Source organism: Megalops cyprinoides, chromosome 1 (assembly GCF_013368585.1).
Source record: "Megalops cyprinoides isolate fMegCyp1 chromosome 1, fMegCyp1.pri, whole genome shotgun sequence".
Taxonomy (NCBI): domain Eukaryota; kingdom Metazoa; phylum Chordata; class Actinopteri; order Elopiformes; family Megalopidae; genus Megalops; species Megalops cyprinoides.
The window spans coordinates 59567810-59584106 of NC_050583.1; the positions used below are offsets into that span (position 1 = coordinate 59567810).

At 38.7% G+C, this 16297-nt stretch overlaps 1 protein-coding gene across 1 annotated transcript; it reads left to right on the forward strand.

Moving 5' to 3' along the window:
- The first annotated feature begins 750 nt into the window (after positions 1-750).
- LOC118783084 (erlin-1-like) lies at positions 751-9503 on the forward strand. The gene is made up of 13 exons (XM_036536773.1): positions 751-868; positions 2057-2113; positions 2549-2679; positions 3598-3679; positions 4421-4467; positions 5070-5131; positions 5218-5343; positions 5501-5574; positions 5879-5937; positions 6599-6690; positions 7699-7788; positions 7964-8043; positions 8274-9503. The coding sequence occupies exons 3-13, from the start codon at positions 2567-2569 to the stop codon at positions 8508-8510; spliced, it is 1062 nt and encodes a 353-aa protein (XP_036392666.1). The 5' UTR covers positions 751-868; positions 2057-2113; positions 2549-2566; the 3' UTR covers positions 8511-9503.
- The last annotated feature ends 6794 nt before the right edge of the window (positions 9504-16297 follow it).

Consider the following 16297-nt stretch of genomic DNA (forward strand, 5'->3'; position numbering starts at 1 on the left):
ACTGTGTGCTTTATTTGCAAGTTGAGTCCACTAGTATGATTGTCATCCTTACATGAATATTTGAATGTAATCATTATTCAGATATGGTTACTTTGCATTTAGTAGAACATTCCAAAGTATTATTTCATTTAATATTTTTATCAAGTGTAATGTATGGCATTTATGGAAATAAAAGTATACACTCTCAATAAAACTTTTCTTTTCATAGATTTGTCATGATTATACGGACTGGTGATTTTTTTTTTATGTTCCATGACTGCATCCTAATGTACCTTTCACAGAGAATACAACGAAACGCGACACCTGTCTGCAGTTTGCGCGCGTTAATTCGTTCATTGTGAAAATGAAATCGGTTTATTTCAAATGTACCATTTATACATTATATAAATGCGGATACATATGACTTACTGAGTCGGTTATGACTGACAGCATTCCTACGTTAATGCATTTTTATATTGATTTCACTCTAGTGCATACAAAGTAGGTAACGTTAACGTTAGCCAACTATTTAGGATTAATGAGTTTTCTTTATAATTATTAAATCAAGAGGGTTCTTCGACTGATTTCTGCCATTTACACATGCATTTCTATATTTAACAGCAATGAAAGTATTTATACTTGTGCAAATGTCCTCATATCTGCTATCAGATAATAAATGTGCTGCCAATCGTCCCCTTTAATGGGCGTTGTACTTTTCACCCGGAAGAGGAGACGCGATCGTTAGTAGTTTCTAGTTGGAGTGTGTAGGTGCGTGCGGTGTGTCATTGAGGATTGAAACCTGTTGGGGTTGGGGCGAAAGCTAAGAGGGGATGGATAGACGGGAATTAAATTTTAAGTGAGGTAAAAGAGCCGCTTGTCCGAAAGACTGGTGAGTTTAATAGGTTTCACACTGCGTATATATGTTCCACTGCAAAACATTTTATTTCAGCATGTTCCCTATTTAGAGTTGACGAAGTTCAGATAGCTGGTTGGCTAGCTAGCTACCGTTTGCTGCTCGTTTGGCACCATGTTTTGCGATGCAAACTTTAATCGCTAGCGCGTTAGCAGTCAAGACACAGTAGCTAACAATACAGAACGTGTATTGTCGTTAGCTAGCTAGCTAGCTAAGAAGGAAGCGTTAGCTGTCTTGCTAACTGACCAGCTAACCGCAGTATGTTAATGCATGGGCCTTTAGTTGATGAGCAAGGGTTCACAGTTACGGCACTAAAATTAGCCAAGTAGTTGGTCGTGGAGTAATTATTGTAATCTGGGATAATCTGAGATATTTTAACAGTTAGTGGGGTTGAATAATTTGCTCTCTGAACAAATTGGAGATATGAGAGCCTATAACCCGTACGCAGTCGCTGATCAAACCCTTAACCCTGCATGCAGCAAGAACGTTATTCATACTAGCTAGCAAGCTCGAAGATTTGTAGACACTATTAGCAGGTTAATTTCAAAGTTTATTTACTTTATCTGACTAGCTAGCAGACTATTATCAACGGGATCTCCGATTCAGCTAGATAGACATGTAACATTAGGTACCTGGCTGGTATCTTCATGGGTAGCTAGTTCGTTCATCTCGTCAGTTAAATAGCGAGATGTAGACAATGTTGAATTATTCACCAAATGTATACTTGAAAGTATTTTAAATGGAACTGTAATTTGCAAGATGGCTAACAAGTAAATTCACTTCTGTTATGATGATGTGATTTATATCAAAATTTTTAAATAGCTAGGAACAGACAAGCTTTATTAAATAATTTCGTTACTGACTAGCTATAGGATTTGGCTACTGTATGAGAGCACAGATCACTGAGTATAGGAACTTGCTTGAGGAGCAAATTTTCATTGTTGCTTGGTATGCGCCAGGTAATTTCAGTTAGTTACCAATACTAGTTAGTACATATAGGCTATATCCAACGTTGCAAGAGTAGTAGTGTAGCTGGCTGGCTTATCTGCATGTGCTGTGGATATGTCACCATACATAAATGTGCTTGCAAGCAGCAAGATTCAGTATAATTAGATTTTTATATTTTATAAATGTTGAATTTATTTTATTTTTTCTTTGGTGTAGCCACTAGGGAATTACAGCGATCTTAAACAAAGGCTTCAGTTCGAGTGGAATTTACAGGTAAGATTGCAATCTTTAAAGTGCTAGTTCCTGGACAGGTATAGTTAAGAGAGAAGATATATCAAGACAGTGTTTGCAGTGGCATTCATAGCTAGATGAATAATCATTAATTGACACTTCAGCTATCTCTGTTTGATCTCCTGAGAGCGTTGCTTAAGTTAGGGTCTGTAGGGTTTGTTGGTCCATTGCAGATATTTAAAAGTTGATTTAAGGTGCTGTATGCATTGACAGTTGCATTTTTACCTGGTTGGAGCCGACACTCCGTGATTAATGATCTGCTTGACCTACTTATGCAGTGACACACTCTTTTGTTTTTTTTTAATATGCTTTCAGGGGCAGACATCATATCTACTTTCCTTTCAAATTGCACAAAGAACATGTATTTACCATTGCTTTTACTGTAAAAATATCCCCTGCCCAATGATTGTCTTGTAGGCGAGTGCTGTGGTAAGGATGACGATGGCTCATGTAGGAGCAATAGTTGCGACCGTCACAGGGGTGATGGCAATTCTCCTTCATTCCTCAATACACAAGATTGAAGAGGGGCACCTGGCTGTTTACTACAGGTGAGCCGTGTTCAATACTTGTTGCTTTCTCACTGCTCTTTCTCTGTGTTTTTTTTCCGTAATGACCATTTGTGTAATTTTTTTTCCTGATGTGTGTAATTTTTGTGTGATGTTATATGTAAATTATGTGAGGTGTTGTGAAAAGCCATCCTGTAAACTGATTTAGACATGACTGTATGCTGAATGTACTTTTCACTTGGTTGAAATGTAGTTTTATTTTACGTGCCTTCTCTCTGAGACCTGAGGTAAGCAAATGCTGGTTTCAGCTTAGTCATTGAATTACTGGTCTCTTTTGGTGAGGTTTCTTTTCTTGTGCGTTGAGTTTGAGCAGCAGGGAGTTGACTGCAGACTTGATTAATGAGGGAGTACTTACACATGCATGATGTGGCTGTAAACAAGGGCATCTCGTAAAGTTATCCTGGTGAGGTTTGTTTGAAGGTCATTTGGTGTTTTTAGCTCACTAGCTAGGCCCATATTTAGGCTTTGTAGAGTGTGGGAAAAAATGAAAAAAAAAGCTCACCTTCACAAAGCAAGTTATCACATAGTTATGATTCTGTCAGCTGTGCAAAGCATCGGTCTTTTGGAGAGAGTCGTTGGGTAGCTATCGTAGATCAAGCTACATCGTTAGTTGTTGGGATTTCTGTTGATGCTGACTGCAACTGTTACCAAGGATTTGATCAAATATTCTTGTGCAGTTAGACCAAACTAACTAAATTAAAGATGAGTTTATCATGTGTAACCAACGGGAGTGAGCTATCGAGGCCATTTTAGTAAACACTTTTTTTTTTTTTGTCTGTAAATTTAAAGTCAGGTGCACTTGAGCAGAAGGTAAGGAAATATGCTCAGAGGTGGAGTGTCTCAGTTCTGGGCCATTGATTTAACGGTGGAATCATGTTTTTCTTTTCCCCCTCATTTCAGGGGAGGCGCTCTTCTTACTACTCCAAATGGCCCAGGCTACCACATCATGCTGCCGTTCATCACCACATACCGATCTGTCCAGGTCCGTTGTAAATATTCCCTTGTTTTTAAAGGTCACATGCTTACTCCCAAGGGACTCTTTATCTGAAGGAATTGTGTTCGATAATGCGAAAGTCAGCAGATAGACGATAATGCATCCTGTGACCTCTGTATCGTGCATGAAGGGGCTCAAAGAAAACCGCTATATTAAGAGCTTGGCAGCAAGGATGACCTTTCTCTCCAGAGAATCCTCCTGCTTTCTCAGAGGAGCCAGAATTAATGTGGGATTCCAGCTGCTCTGTATTGGCACATCCCCTCAGGGCTCCCACGCAGTCACATTTCCCCTAGTGTTTGCTGTCACACACCCAAAATGGGACATTTGTTCATACGGTTTGCTGTGTTATATATTAACCAAAATGAAGGCACGTTTCCTCCAAGATTCTTTGCTGCCACTTTCCCAGAGTGGATTTTCACACAGTTCAACTGTGACAGGTTTTCCTGATCAAATATGAAAAGATTTGAGTTTCCTTATTTTGACCTTTTTCAGCTGGATTTTTACCCGCTTCCTTGTTGTTATACTATCTAGAACTGTCGAGATATTTAAGAGCCTTTTAGCTGTATATCAGAGACAAAAAGAGGCAAAAAAAGGAAAACTGGGGGTTAGCAAAGTATGCAATGAAGTTCACAGTATCAGAAGGACATGCAGGCTAACGATTGCCATAATTTATCCCCACGCTGAGTTTGCACTTCCAAGTACTAATGATTGCTTTTCTTTATATTCCAGACAACCCTCCAAACAGACGAGATAAAGAATGTGCCTTGTGGAACTAGGTACAGCACTGGTTGCTTTTGATCTGCTGTATTTTGACTGAAGAAAATGTGTTGCTCCCAGTTGTAACATTAAGCCATGTAGGTGATCTGATTGGTGGTCACTGGGGAGTTAGTTACAACAGACAACAGAAGAATGACTCTTGCAACAGCATTTGAGCAAAGCCAAGGAGCAGTATCATTGTATCCTCTATGTCAAATCTTGACTGGGGACTGTTAGTGTGTTGTGTATCCCATGGTGCGTGAAGGAATAATAGTTAAGGACAAACATGGCAAGGTTGTGATTTCAAGCAATCTGTCGTGTTCCAGCTCCAACTGAGGTCATCATAAAAGGATTTTTGGCTTTTGAAAAGTAAATAAGTGAAATATGTTTGTGTGCCAGCAGTGTTATTATACTCAAGAGCATCTTTGACATTTCATGGCACGAATACAAGGGCACTTCGAGCACTCACTCAGTACCAGATGAAAATATAACAAATGGCTATTAGCTGTGCCAAGTTGTTTACTTTTATTCAAACAAAAAATGCTGTTAATCACATAATGACAAGTTATCATGCACTTTTGAGTATTTTCTGGTGTGAACAGTATGTTAACTGTTTCAACAGTGGGGGTGTCATGATCTACTTCGATCGAATTGAAGTGGTCAACATGCTGGTTCCTTCAGCAGGTAGGTAACTCCCGTCTTTTTTTCCTGAATCCATTTTGAAAAAAGAAAAAGTTTTCATGTTGTATTTGTTGCCTTTGTTTATTCAGTAATTGACATCGTGAAGAACTACACCGCAGATTATGACAAGACACTAATATTTAACAAGATCCACCATGAGCTGAATCAGTTCTGCAGTGTTCACACCCTCCAGGAGGTATACATTGAACTGTTTGGTAAGTAGTGGGGAAAGTATTGCAAAATAATTTATTTACAGTGCCTTTGTCTTATCTAGCATTGCCTCATTGAACATCATTTCTGAATTGCATTATATGTGGACTTACCTTCACTTGGGGACGTGTTGGATCTTTATCGTTCTTGATGCGTTTGCAGACATTATTGATGAGAATCTCAAGATTGCCCTTCAGAAGGACTTGAATGTCATGGCGCCCGGTCTCACTATCCAAGTGAGTTGAAATTTTAAACATTTCCTAGAGCATGAATTTCAACAGAAATAAAGTATGCTATTTCAAGACCTTAGGGACCATTACTGAAGCAACGGCAGATTTAATCAAAGGTTACTTACGCTAGCATGAGCTGTTAAAGATTTACACAACTTGTAGGTGTTGGTTCAGAATGATACGGAAGTATGAAGTTGATTGACATTCTAGAAAGGACACAGTAGAATGTTTTTGTACTTAGGACTCATAAACATGTAAGAGTAATAGTAACAAGACTTTTGCTTGACTTAATTCATTTTTTTAATCATAGGCTGTCCGTGTTACTAAGCCCAAAATTCCAGAGGCTATAAGAAGGAATTTTGAACTGATGTGAGTAAGACAAGACATGCTTCTTTTGGCTTTGGCAAGCTTAATATGTGCTTGTACAAAACAGTTAAGCAGTAAATAGTTGATATTCAAGCAGGATGGACAGAAGATTTACTGAAGGATTGTTTATGTTTCACAGTGAAAAAACTGGCTCTGAGCTGTCTGTTATGTTCCTGATATTTACTAAATAGACACGCAAGCTGTGTTTAGCCATTGAAGTGTATACAACTCTACAGATTGCTTAGTAAGATGAACAAAATTGCCAAATGAGGCAATAAGTTCCCTTTTATAGAGGCAATATTGTAAGATTATTTTCGCAAATGGTCTTAAAACAGCCGATGTCAGTTGCCACTGTATGTGAAATCATCATGATCCATTAATAATTTTTGATGCATATCTCCTCAGAATTTCTGCAGTGCCAGGAATTGAAAAGGGAAATGGCATTAGGACATGCTAATTTTATCCATTGGTTTACTTTTAGTTAGTATTTAAAATCTTTTTAACTGCAGCTTGTTTTGTAGAAAATAAGGAGGCATTCTGAAAGACCACTTGCTGTATACATTGCATGTCTTGGGGGGGGGGGGGGGGGGGGGGTGCTGAGTAGGGCAGTGAGTGTTGCTTTGTCAGGAATGCACCTTACCTCCGGCCATGTTACCTTCTGCAGGGAGGCAGAGAAGACCCGGCTGCTCATCACCGCTCAGACCCAGAAGGTGGTGGAGAAGGAGGCGGAGACCGAGAGGAAGAAGGCCATCATTGGTAATCTATGAGATTAGCGGTTGTAATGGAGTTCAGTGGTCTAGTTGAATAAACCCAAGGTTAATCCCCTGCTAATCGTTGCAGTTGGCTGACAGTGTCTACTTGGGACACTAGTGCAGTCTTATTCAAATATCATCAATAGTTGATATGTTGGAAAATAAATATTATGCTACCTGTGCTGTACTCGGCATTTGAAACAGCCCTTTTGTTGCACCCTCTCCAAAGCAGGAGTTGCAACAGCACCAGCTGCAGGATTTCTTCCTATGTCAAAGGGAGGAAGCACAAAAGTTTTGCGTTTGGGACTGAAGCACTTAAGCTGTTGATGACACTTCATCAGTTGAAATGGAAACCACCATACTGGGTTGAACTAGAATAGCACATTTGCACATAATACCATTCAAAGTAGCCTGCGGATTCATAGATAGATACAGCTGTTTAATTCTGTGTTAATTTACATACATTCTGGATATTCTGACTTTTTTAACCCGCCTTCATCAGTAAGTGGTCACATGGAAACACCAGTGTTGCTTAAAGAGCTTCAGCTTTGAAGGTTGGTTTGTTGACACTAGTGCTGAACGATACAGCCATCGCGATGTATCGCACAGCTATTTTTAGTGCAGTAACAGCTGTCCGTAATTTACATCGATAAATGCCCTCCGCTGTTTCGCGAGCCTGCTCATGTATTTGCGATTGGTGTCAATTATTCTGTGAATTATTCGTTTTGTTGTTAATCAAGGAGGATAAAGGGGCAGCAGGCTGAAAGTAATGATAGATTTAAAGGTAGTGTTTCCGCTTCCCCTGTTTCCAGCTCACCCGCAGCCACTGAAAAACATACGGGAAGAAAACCTAACGCCACATACCGGGGACAGCTGTTATTGCGCTGAAAATAGCTGTGCGATACATCGTGATGGCTGTATCGTTCAGCCCTAGTTGACACAGATCTTGAGTGCAGTGTGTATTCATGACTTTTTCCCTTAACATTTGTTTTTTAATAACATTCCCTTTCAGAGGCCCAAAAGATTGCCCAAGTGGCTGAAATTCATTTCAAGCAGAAAGTCATGGAGAAAGAAACTGAGAAAAGGATTTCTGAAATAGAGGGTTTGTTTATCATTATTATCATTATTATTGTTATTATTATTATTATTATAAGTCTAGGCAATTAGGGGAAACTCTTTATTCCAGACTGTCTCCCTCCCTCCATCCATGCTGTATTTTTCAAACATACATGAACTGCTCAAGTTAACACTGGCAGGGTTTGTTGTTGTTGTTACAGATGCAGCATTTCTGGCCAGAGAAAAGGCCAGGGCAGATGCAGAGTACTACACAGCAGAGCGGCTAGCTGAAGCTAATAGGGTAAACATTCGGCCGTACTCATACCCTGTTAATAACGTTTTGCATAGTTTTGAAAGATAGTGTGCGAACTTCTTTATCATACAGAATTTAGTGTGAAAAATATATATTCAGTGATTGTCATTCAGTACTTTAAACATGTTAACACGTGACCGCTTTCTCATGCTTTAATGCATAACGTGTATGCATTGTCTTTTCCTGTCTCATGATCCTTGCACTGTCTACATATACAGTTGAAGCTGACTCCAGAGTACCTAGAGCTCATGAAGTACCAGGCGATTGCAGCCAACAGCAAGATCTACTTCGGCCAGGACATTCCCAACATGTTTGTGGACAACAGCGCCTCCCATGGCAGGACTCAGAGTGAGCCAGGCTTCCAGGAGCTGCTGGACTCCCTGGGTAGGGCAGAGAAGCACAGGAAAGCAGCTCGCTCCACAGTAACGGACTCCAAAGTGGACGCCACGCTCTGAGAACGGGGGCCTGAAGGCCCAGGCCCTCCTGGTCTGTCTGCTGGAGAGTTTTTGTGGCATGCTTTCTCAACTTTCCTCTTCTAAAGGTAGAAATGATGGAGCTGACTTCTGACAGGTCTTTAGAGTGCTAATGGAATGTGGCAAGATAGTTCTTGAATGAAGTTGTCATGCGTGTCAGCTCTGCAAAACGGGACAGGTAAGTATTCAAACTGAAATTTACAAATGCTGCCTCAAATACTGCTGCAGATTATGAATAATGCTTAAGTACTACTGGAATGGAAGTAAATTGAATGTGATGAATGCAGTGTGAAAGTAGCCACATTTTTTTAAAAGTGTACATCATTATTGGGTGACTCAAACAATACATTTTATATGCAACTTTTGGATTTGCAAATTTCTACATTTGTTTGGTGACATACATCTTTCTGATTAATCTGCATTTACACTCAGAGGGGTAATCATTTGGCTCTGTGTATTATTCTTTTATTTGTATAACTGGAATTAACTGGCTAGCTTTTAAGAAAATTCACAAATTGAGCATCTGGAATGCGACATTGCTTACTCTCATTAAGTAATTGTTTTTGTTATATTAATAAACTATTGGAGTACCAACATTGCAGCAATAGACAGTTTAACAGTAGGAGTAAGTGATTTAGCTTTTAGTTAACAGTGAATCCTGAAATGAAACAAACAGCATCATGCATCATCAAATGTGATCTGTTTAATATACCTTTACTAATTCCATGATTTGCATTAAGGTCTCACTGAAAACGAAGCTTTTGGAATCCAGAAAAAATCGTCCTGTATTACTTGTTGAAATATATGTAAGTTGTGTGCAGTAGTTTCCACATGCACAAACATTGGTTGTACTGTTGAATTACTGTTGAATTGTTTGAAGACATATCTTATAAGGATTTTGGAGCACAGTTAAACACTACAGACAGGTTGAACACTAGAGGGCGAACAGGGCTAGACTCTTTAAACAAACAAAAAAAAAAATTAAAATTTGTACTCATTGTTATATTCATAAATCCTGGTAGAATATGCTGAAGCCCTAAACATGGAGATGGCTAATAAGGTTTGCTTGTAAATGCTGGTATGTCCAAAGGATCACTTTCACTGGGTTATATTTATCATAGTATAGCCCTGGGTGCCCTTCACATGTTTCAAATCTGTGTTCTTTGTAAACCTACTTCAAGTGTTTAAGTTCATTGCAGGCTATGCTAAGTATGAATTGCACTACCCTCTCAGAGTTTTCCAATAAGGAATTTCAAATTGTTGCTGAAAAAAACTTGCCTGTAATACCCCAATGCCTGTAATCAGAATGTTCTGTTCAGTCTGTTTAATTTTGTAGAAACTGGGTGGATGAAAGTTTCTATCCACACTGAACCTTCTGGAAAGGTTTTTTTTTTCCCTTCATCTAATGAATGGGGTTTATATTACACACAAAAAAATAAGGTTGAGTTGAATGAAAGCGGTACAAACTACATTGATAATAGAGATTTTTCCCAAAAAAAAAAAACCTCATCTACTTTGTGTACCTGCCTGGTTGCTGCAGTGTTTGAGATCGGTGCTTAAGCTGTGAATGCACTGCAAATGCTTTCCTTTTCTACAGTTAGGCTGCACAGTGAGGGATACAGCCAGTAGAGGAGTGAGGGGTGTGGACTAATTTGAAGGGGATCTCATTCTTTAAATGCAGAATTTCTGTTATTAACACATAAAAGCAGGTTGGTGCTAATTATACATAACTCATCCTTTGAAAGAGAGCTTCTCTCCTCTACCCAGATCCATTCCTACAGTAGTTTGTTCTCCAGGCCTGTTGGATTATTTGTAGCGAGAAGCAAGGGAACTGAATCAGTCAGTAGGGGGAGCACGCTTGCCGCTGTGCATGGACGTTTCTGACAGTTCTCCAAAAATAGCTCTCACTGGGATCTCATTATCTGAAAATCTAAACTGCCACTGATGCATTTATTTTTAAGAGCTTTGTCTGTTGCAAACTGCCATTTTGCATATAACACTTAGGAACATGCAATGTATAAAGCATACACAAATTCATACAAAGCCAAGCGTGTGTCCAACATTGATGTCCACTGTGTGTCTTGGTATACAATTCCATATCTCAAGACAGACATTCAGTACATTTAGTTACGGGATTTACATTTGATGGTTTGATTCAGTTTCAAATCTGAGATTTGTACAGTTTACCATATTTTAGACTTGGGTTTCTGTGGTATGATACTTTGATGTTTTCATTGTAATCTGACAAAGTGTATGAAGTACATTTGTAGAGGATGCAGTTATCTCAGAAACCTGTTTCTTTTAATACCCTTACAGATTCATCATAACAGCAAAAAGACATGCATGCTTTATCCCAATAATGTGATATATGTCATTCTAAGAGCTTTTTGCATACTTGATCAAGTCATTTGAAGTTGTTATTGTAAAGGTGGTTGTGATGATGGTTGGTGATACTTTTTTCTTGATTAGAAATGTGATGCAAAAGGAGGAATTGGAATTCGATAAACTAAGTTTACTACTTTGTGAATGTTACTTTTGTACAATCTGCATAGTCTGAACAATATGTCCAAATTTTAAAATGTTTATATGCAAAATTTACAAGCAGTTTTGACAACAGCCTCTGCAGAATAAAACCTATTTTGATACCACAAATGCATGCTGTTTGATTATTAACATATTATTGTCACTCTACACTACATTACACTACACATGTTTAGGTCTTGTGTATATCCAGTATATCTTAATACTCAGAGCCCCTTTCACACCAGCTTCACTTCTAACAGATAGATGCTTTTTGACTTGAAGAAGAAGGTGTGAGCGAATTCTTTTTGCATACCACCTTGGCAAAAATTCCCAACTAGCAACACTCAAGTGTGCCAGTAAGACTTCAGATTTTCGTTGAACAGATAGTCTTTAAAATGTAATTAGTTAAAATGTATAAGACAAAGCTGTAATTAATCAAACCAATTAATGGTGTCCTTTGATTTACAAAGGTATACATGTAATGTGATAGTAATTCCAGCCAAAGTAGTGAAAGTAGTGTCCTTACAAAGTAGTGAATATTTAAACACAGTTTGTAAACATGGATCAGAGAGGATGGCAGTAATAATATGTTGTAATAATAATAGCATGTCCCATTGGTTAAACAAAGATTAAAGAAATAAAAATTGCCACAAAGCAACGTTAATATGTTCCCTCTCTTGTGTCTAAAAGCCCACCACTGTCAAAGAAAATATTCCACTAAACAGAGAAAGTAAACTGACAAAACAGAACACCGTAGTTGTAGCAACTCAAACTGTGTTCCCGACATTGAATTACTGAGTGAAGAGTTGTGCTGCTGTTGGTTTGCTATGCTCTGTCAAAGACTGTGGGAACAAATCTGTTTCTAAGACAGTGCTAGGACTCTAAACATGGCCAATTGAAGGTGTCAGATATTTTGACAGGTGCCAACAAGCACAGAATCATGGCACACAAAGCTGACATTACCACTGGTCTTTAGATTAACTATAAAAAAGTATTGCTGTGCTTGCACTGAACTTGTTCTCTAACACCCTGATTCTATTCTTAACCTTTACTTCATATTCTTGTTGCTCACAATGTTTAATGAAGTTTTCACCAGAAAAGGTGAGAAATGAAGGCTATGATCAAGGAGAGGCATATTTATAGAAAGGGCTGCTATCAAAGTCTTGAGGTGGGAATACAAACAATTGGCCTGGGGATTCTTGTAAAAGAGATTTTTCTTAGCAAACAAATCTAGAGTTCAAACATCTGAGTTTTGCAGTTCCGTGTATCTACCACTGGTGGCCACTCTATCAACATATATTTACACACTTCCCATTCAAACATGACTATCTTTATGGAGGGATTCATGGGAAGTGTGTAAATATATGCTGATAGTGTCCACCAGTTCCGTGTATCTACCACTGGTGGACACTATCAACATATGTTTATACACTTCTCATTTAAACATGACTATCTTTATGGAGGGATTTGTGGAAACTACATGAAATTAAACCATAATATCTTACTTTAATCCTAAATTACGACTGGAGAGTTTCGTTTTCACTTAATACATTGCTTGTCAGTTATCCGTGTCTGTTGTTGACAAAGAATTCTTCCCCAGCCTTCATAAATTGAAAAAAAGAAAAAAAACTGAATAGATTTGCTATCCCTGACTTGAATTGGTTGGTAAAGTACTTTCAACTACCTAATGTAAAAGACCCTCTGTTATGACTTTTAATGAAGATCACATTTTCAATACCATACCATAATCAATTCTCTTCCCATTGTAACACTGGCCTCACTGGAATTGAATTTATATGGGATGGCAAGTAGAAGTGGGAACGATGAAGATCAAAATAAAGGAACTGATTTCTAAGACACAGTAAAAGAGAGTCTGACAATTCTGGTGGATAAAGATATGGACACTAGTACATTCAATTAATGTTTATATGAACCACGCTGCTTTGTTTCCTTTGAAAATGAATCCTGCTGCCCCAGTCTGATACTTGATTTACTGCACTGAATTCATCTGCATCTGCAGTAAGTGTACTGGCTGCTTCCCTCACACTGTGGTGTGTGGTCAGAGGGGAGCAGACCGTCCCTACATCCTGCTTAAATCTTTGTCCTTGAATTTGATTTACAAGACATCAGAGCATCAGTTGAAATTAAATGTCACAGAGAAGCACAACATTGTTGCAGTGTCTTATTTGTCTTCTTGGACAAATTCTGACCTTTGTGCAATTGCCTAAATGGGCCAGTCAGACACTAACCTAGTTAAAAAATGGGCAACCTGTTGACATCCCTATTTAAAGTGAATTTAAATTATGGGGCCATTGCTGGGAGGGGGTGGCTGCAGGCAGATTAGAATGAATTAACGATTGGATTGAGAGGGAATGAGTTCATTGCATGGACTGTCTTAGTTTGACTGTATATCAAATTGATCCAGTGGCATATTCAGAGATGCTCTGCGAGAAAATGGTCTATTTAGCAATATGCCTCATCATATTGATGTTCCCTGAAGTTGCAGTAAGATTTATCTTGTGTCATAGTTTCTTGCCAAAGTAGTGATCTGTTTCCTTTAACTGTGATAAAGCCCAACAACATGATCATTACTGTGTGACTGTCAGCTCTGTTGTTGCTGGCACAGCTCAGGGTTGCTGCATATTTCCTGGATGTGTGTGATGGCAGAGGAAGTGCCCCTCCTGCTGGTGGCTTTTGTGGCAGACCCACAGGAAGAACCTGGGCACACCCATGTTGAAAGGTGCATCTGAGGACACCAGAGCTGAAGCACCAGCACTTTGGACAGAGAGGAGTCCACACAGTTGTCTCATCTGCCTTATATCCTACAACAAGAGGATAAAGGGAACTATTATTCTCTAGAGGAGCAGATGATTTGTTGTTTCAGTCCTATTTGGCGTTTTCTGAGTACAACTCTTCTGTATGATAAAAACATTAAGTCTACACTCTAGGCAAGAACTTTTGTTTCACTTACTTAAAGCTATGAATTAGTTTGGTCACACATCCATTCAAACTTTTTGGCTAATGGCTGTGCTCAGCACAAGGTTTGCTAAATTTTCTCCACAACCATCTGTGTGTAGTTGGAAGAAAACAGCTACATGACTGTTATGGCACAGTGGTAACAGGTCAGGCGACACTATGTGGGGTAAAAACATAGAGGACCTACATCAGACAGCTGATCATTGATAGTCAATTATCAGCCAGTAGGATTTCAATATTTAATCAAACTTTCTTTGCTAAACTGTGAGTGGGTTAGCATCTAGTCACAAAGACCAGAAGAGACCAATCAGTAATAAAGGAAATCAAAAATTATTGGAAAAAATAATTACATGTTATAAAATAAATAAATGTAGCTGATGACTCTGTAGCAACCTTTGTGTAGGTTTTACAACAGGCACCATATGTTGCATCTGTTTTTAAGCTCAAATCATGCAATGCTTTTTTTTTCTCTCTGGGTTGAGGAATGGGGTGACGTACCTTCTGAAACATGCAGCATGAGATTTGTCATTATTATTGTAAATGTGCTCTTTGGCAGAAGTCAAAGGCAAAATGCTTCAGATGCATTTTCCTTGGGGCTGGATACTGGTTTGAACTGAATCCAATACAGACCAGAATGTGTGCAGGTATTGGGTGTGTTTGTACTCATTTTTTTGTCCCCACTGGAGAAAGGACTCCAGTGGTCCAAACCACAACCTCACTTCAGCTGGTGTTTATCGTGACCATGAGAGCTGTATATGTACAAAGTCAAATTTCATTAAAGCACTGAGTTTAACATTGTAGCCTCTGACAGACATGGATACATTTTTGCTAGTTTGTTCTTGATATCTTTAAGACTGTTCATCGACAGAGATGAAGCCAAGCTTTTATATTATTTCAGTTCATCATATCAATGAGAAACGCCAGATTCATGGATCTTTTTCAGACTAGGTGCAATTATAACAATCACTCAATATTTTCAGTCAGAAATGCCTATGCATTATTATCATACCTATAATCATGCTATATGTACATTAGACAGAGGGGTGCTGATGCAGTAGAACGTCTCTGCAGGGACCCGTAGCTCAAACAGGCCCAGGACTGGGGGCAGCATTTGGACTGTCAAACACGATACCTGCATGATGATCCAGGGGTTTGCCATTTGCTTTACCACCTGTGAATAAAAGAAGCAACAAAATACTGTAGTAGTTAACTGGCAAACACTCCCCAATACCTTCCCAATGGTTGCATGCTACTACTACCGCATATGAGATTTTCATCGTATATTTATGTTTCTTTGTATATATGTCTTTTAGGTAATTATAATCTGAGCAAAGGTTGAGCTCTCATGGCTTGTAAAGAAACATGACAGCTGGCTTAATGCGGTTTTCTGTGAATCATAAAGCTTGCACGAGTGACATAAGTTCCATCAGCAGCTGCTCTTACCATTTTGTGTCAGCACAGTGATTTTTCCTCAGTATTTTCCACAGTCTCATCAAGAATGAGTTCAGCTGGCTCAGTGACAAACAAGAGCTCACATGAGCCTCATCTGAATGGAGCTTAAAAGAAAATTCACCTCCATTCTACATTTTCTTTCTATTTGATAAATCATGATGCATCTCTGCACTCTGGTCCCACAAGAGCAGAGATGCGGTAAAACACAGCAGTGAAAGAAGAGCTTGATGTTACCTACGTATGTTAATCATGAATGTAATACATTGTCTCCCATCATTGTCAACAGGGGTTTCTGCTATATTTCGTTCAGCGCAGCGCATTCATTCTACATTAATGAAATTGCATCTATGACGGTGACTGCTATGATGAAGACCAGATAATTGAATACGTCTGAGCATTCTCGTTTGAAAATGAGAACCAAAACCAATGGTTGAGTGACCAATGACTGCACTACGCCAGACTGGGAAGTTGCTAATGTATCCAAGTTTTATGATTATCATGTTTAAGCCCTATCTCATTGGTATGTCTGAGTCATTAGAATCAGCTGTCTATCACGAATGTGAAATTGCAGAGGAAACAGCTACATATGCGTCACACTAGCAGAATTTCTAAATATTGTCCTGCATTGCAAATTTTTGGAAATGAAAAATCAGGCACTTCCTGTTTCTCTTTAAAAGTATTATTCATCATGCGACTTTTTATATTGTTCATATTTTTTGTTGGAGTAGTGCAGATGGTAGCTGAATTTTCACACAAAGCATTTGACATTGGGCTATGTTAGCAGAAAGGTTTGATGTAGTCTCACAAATTTCCATGAC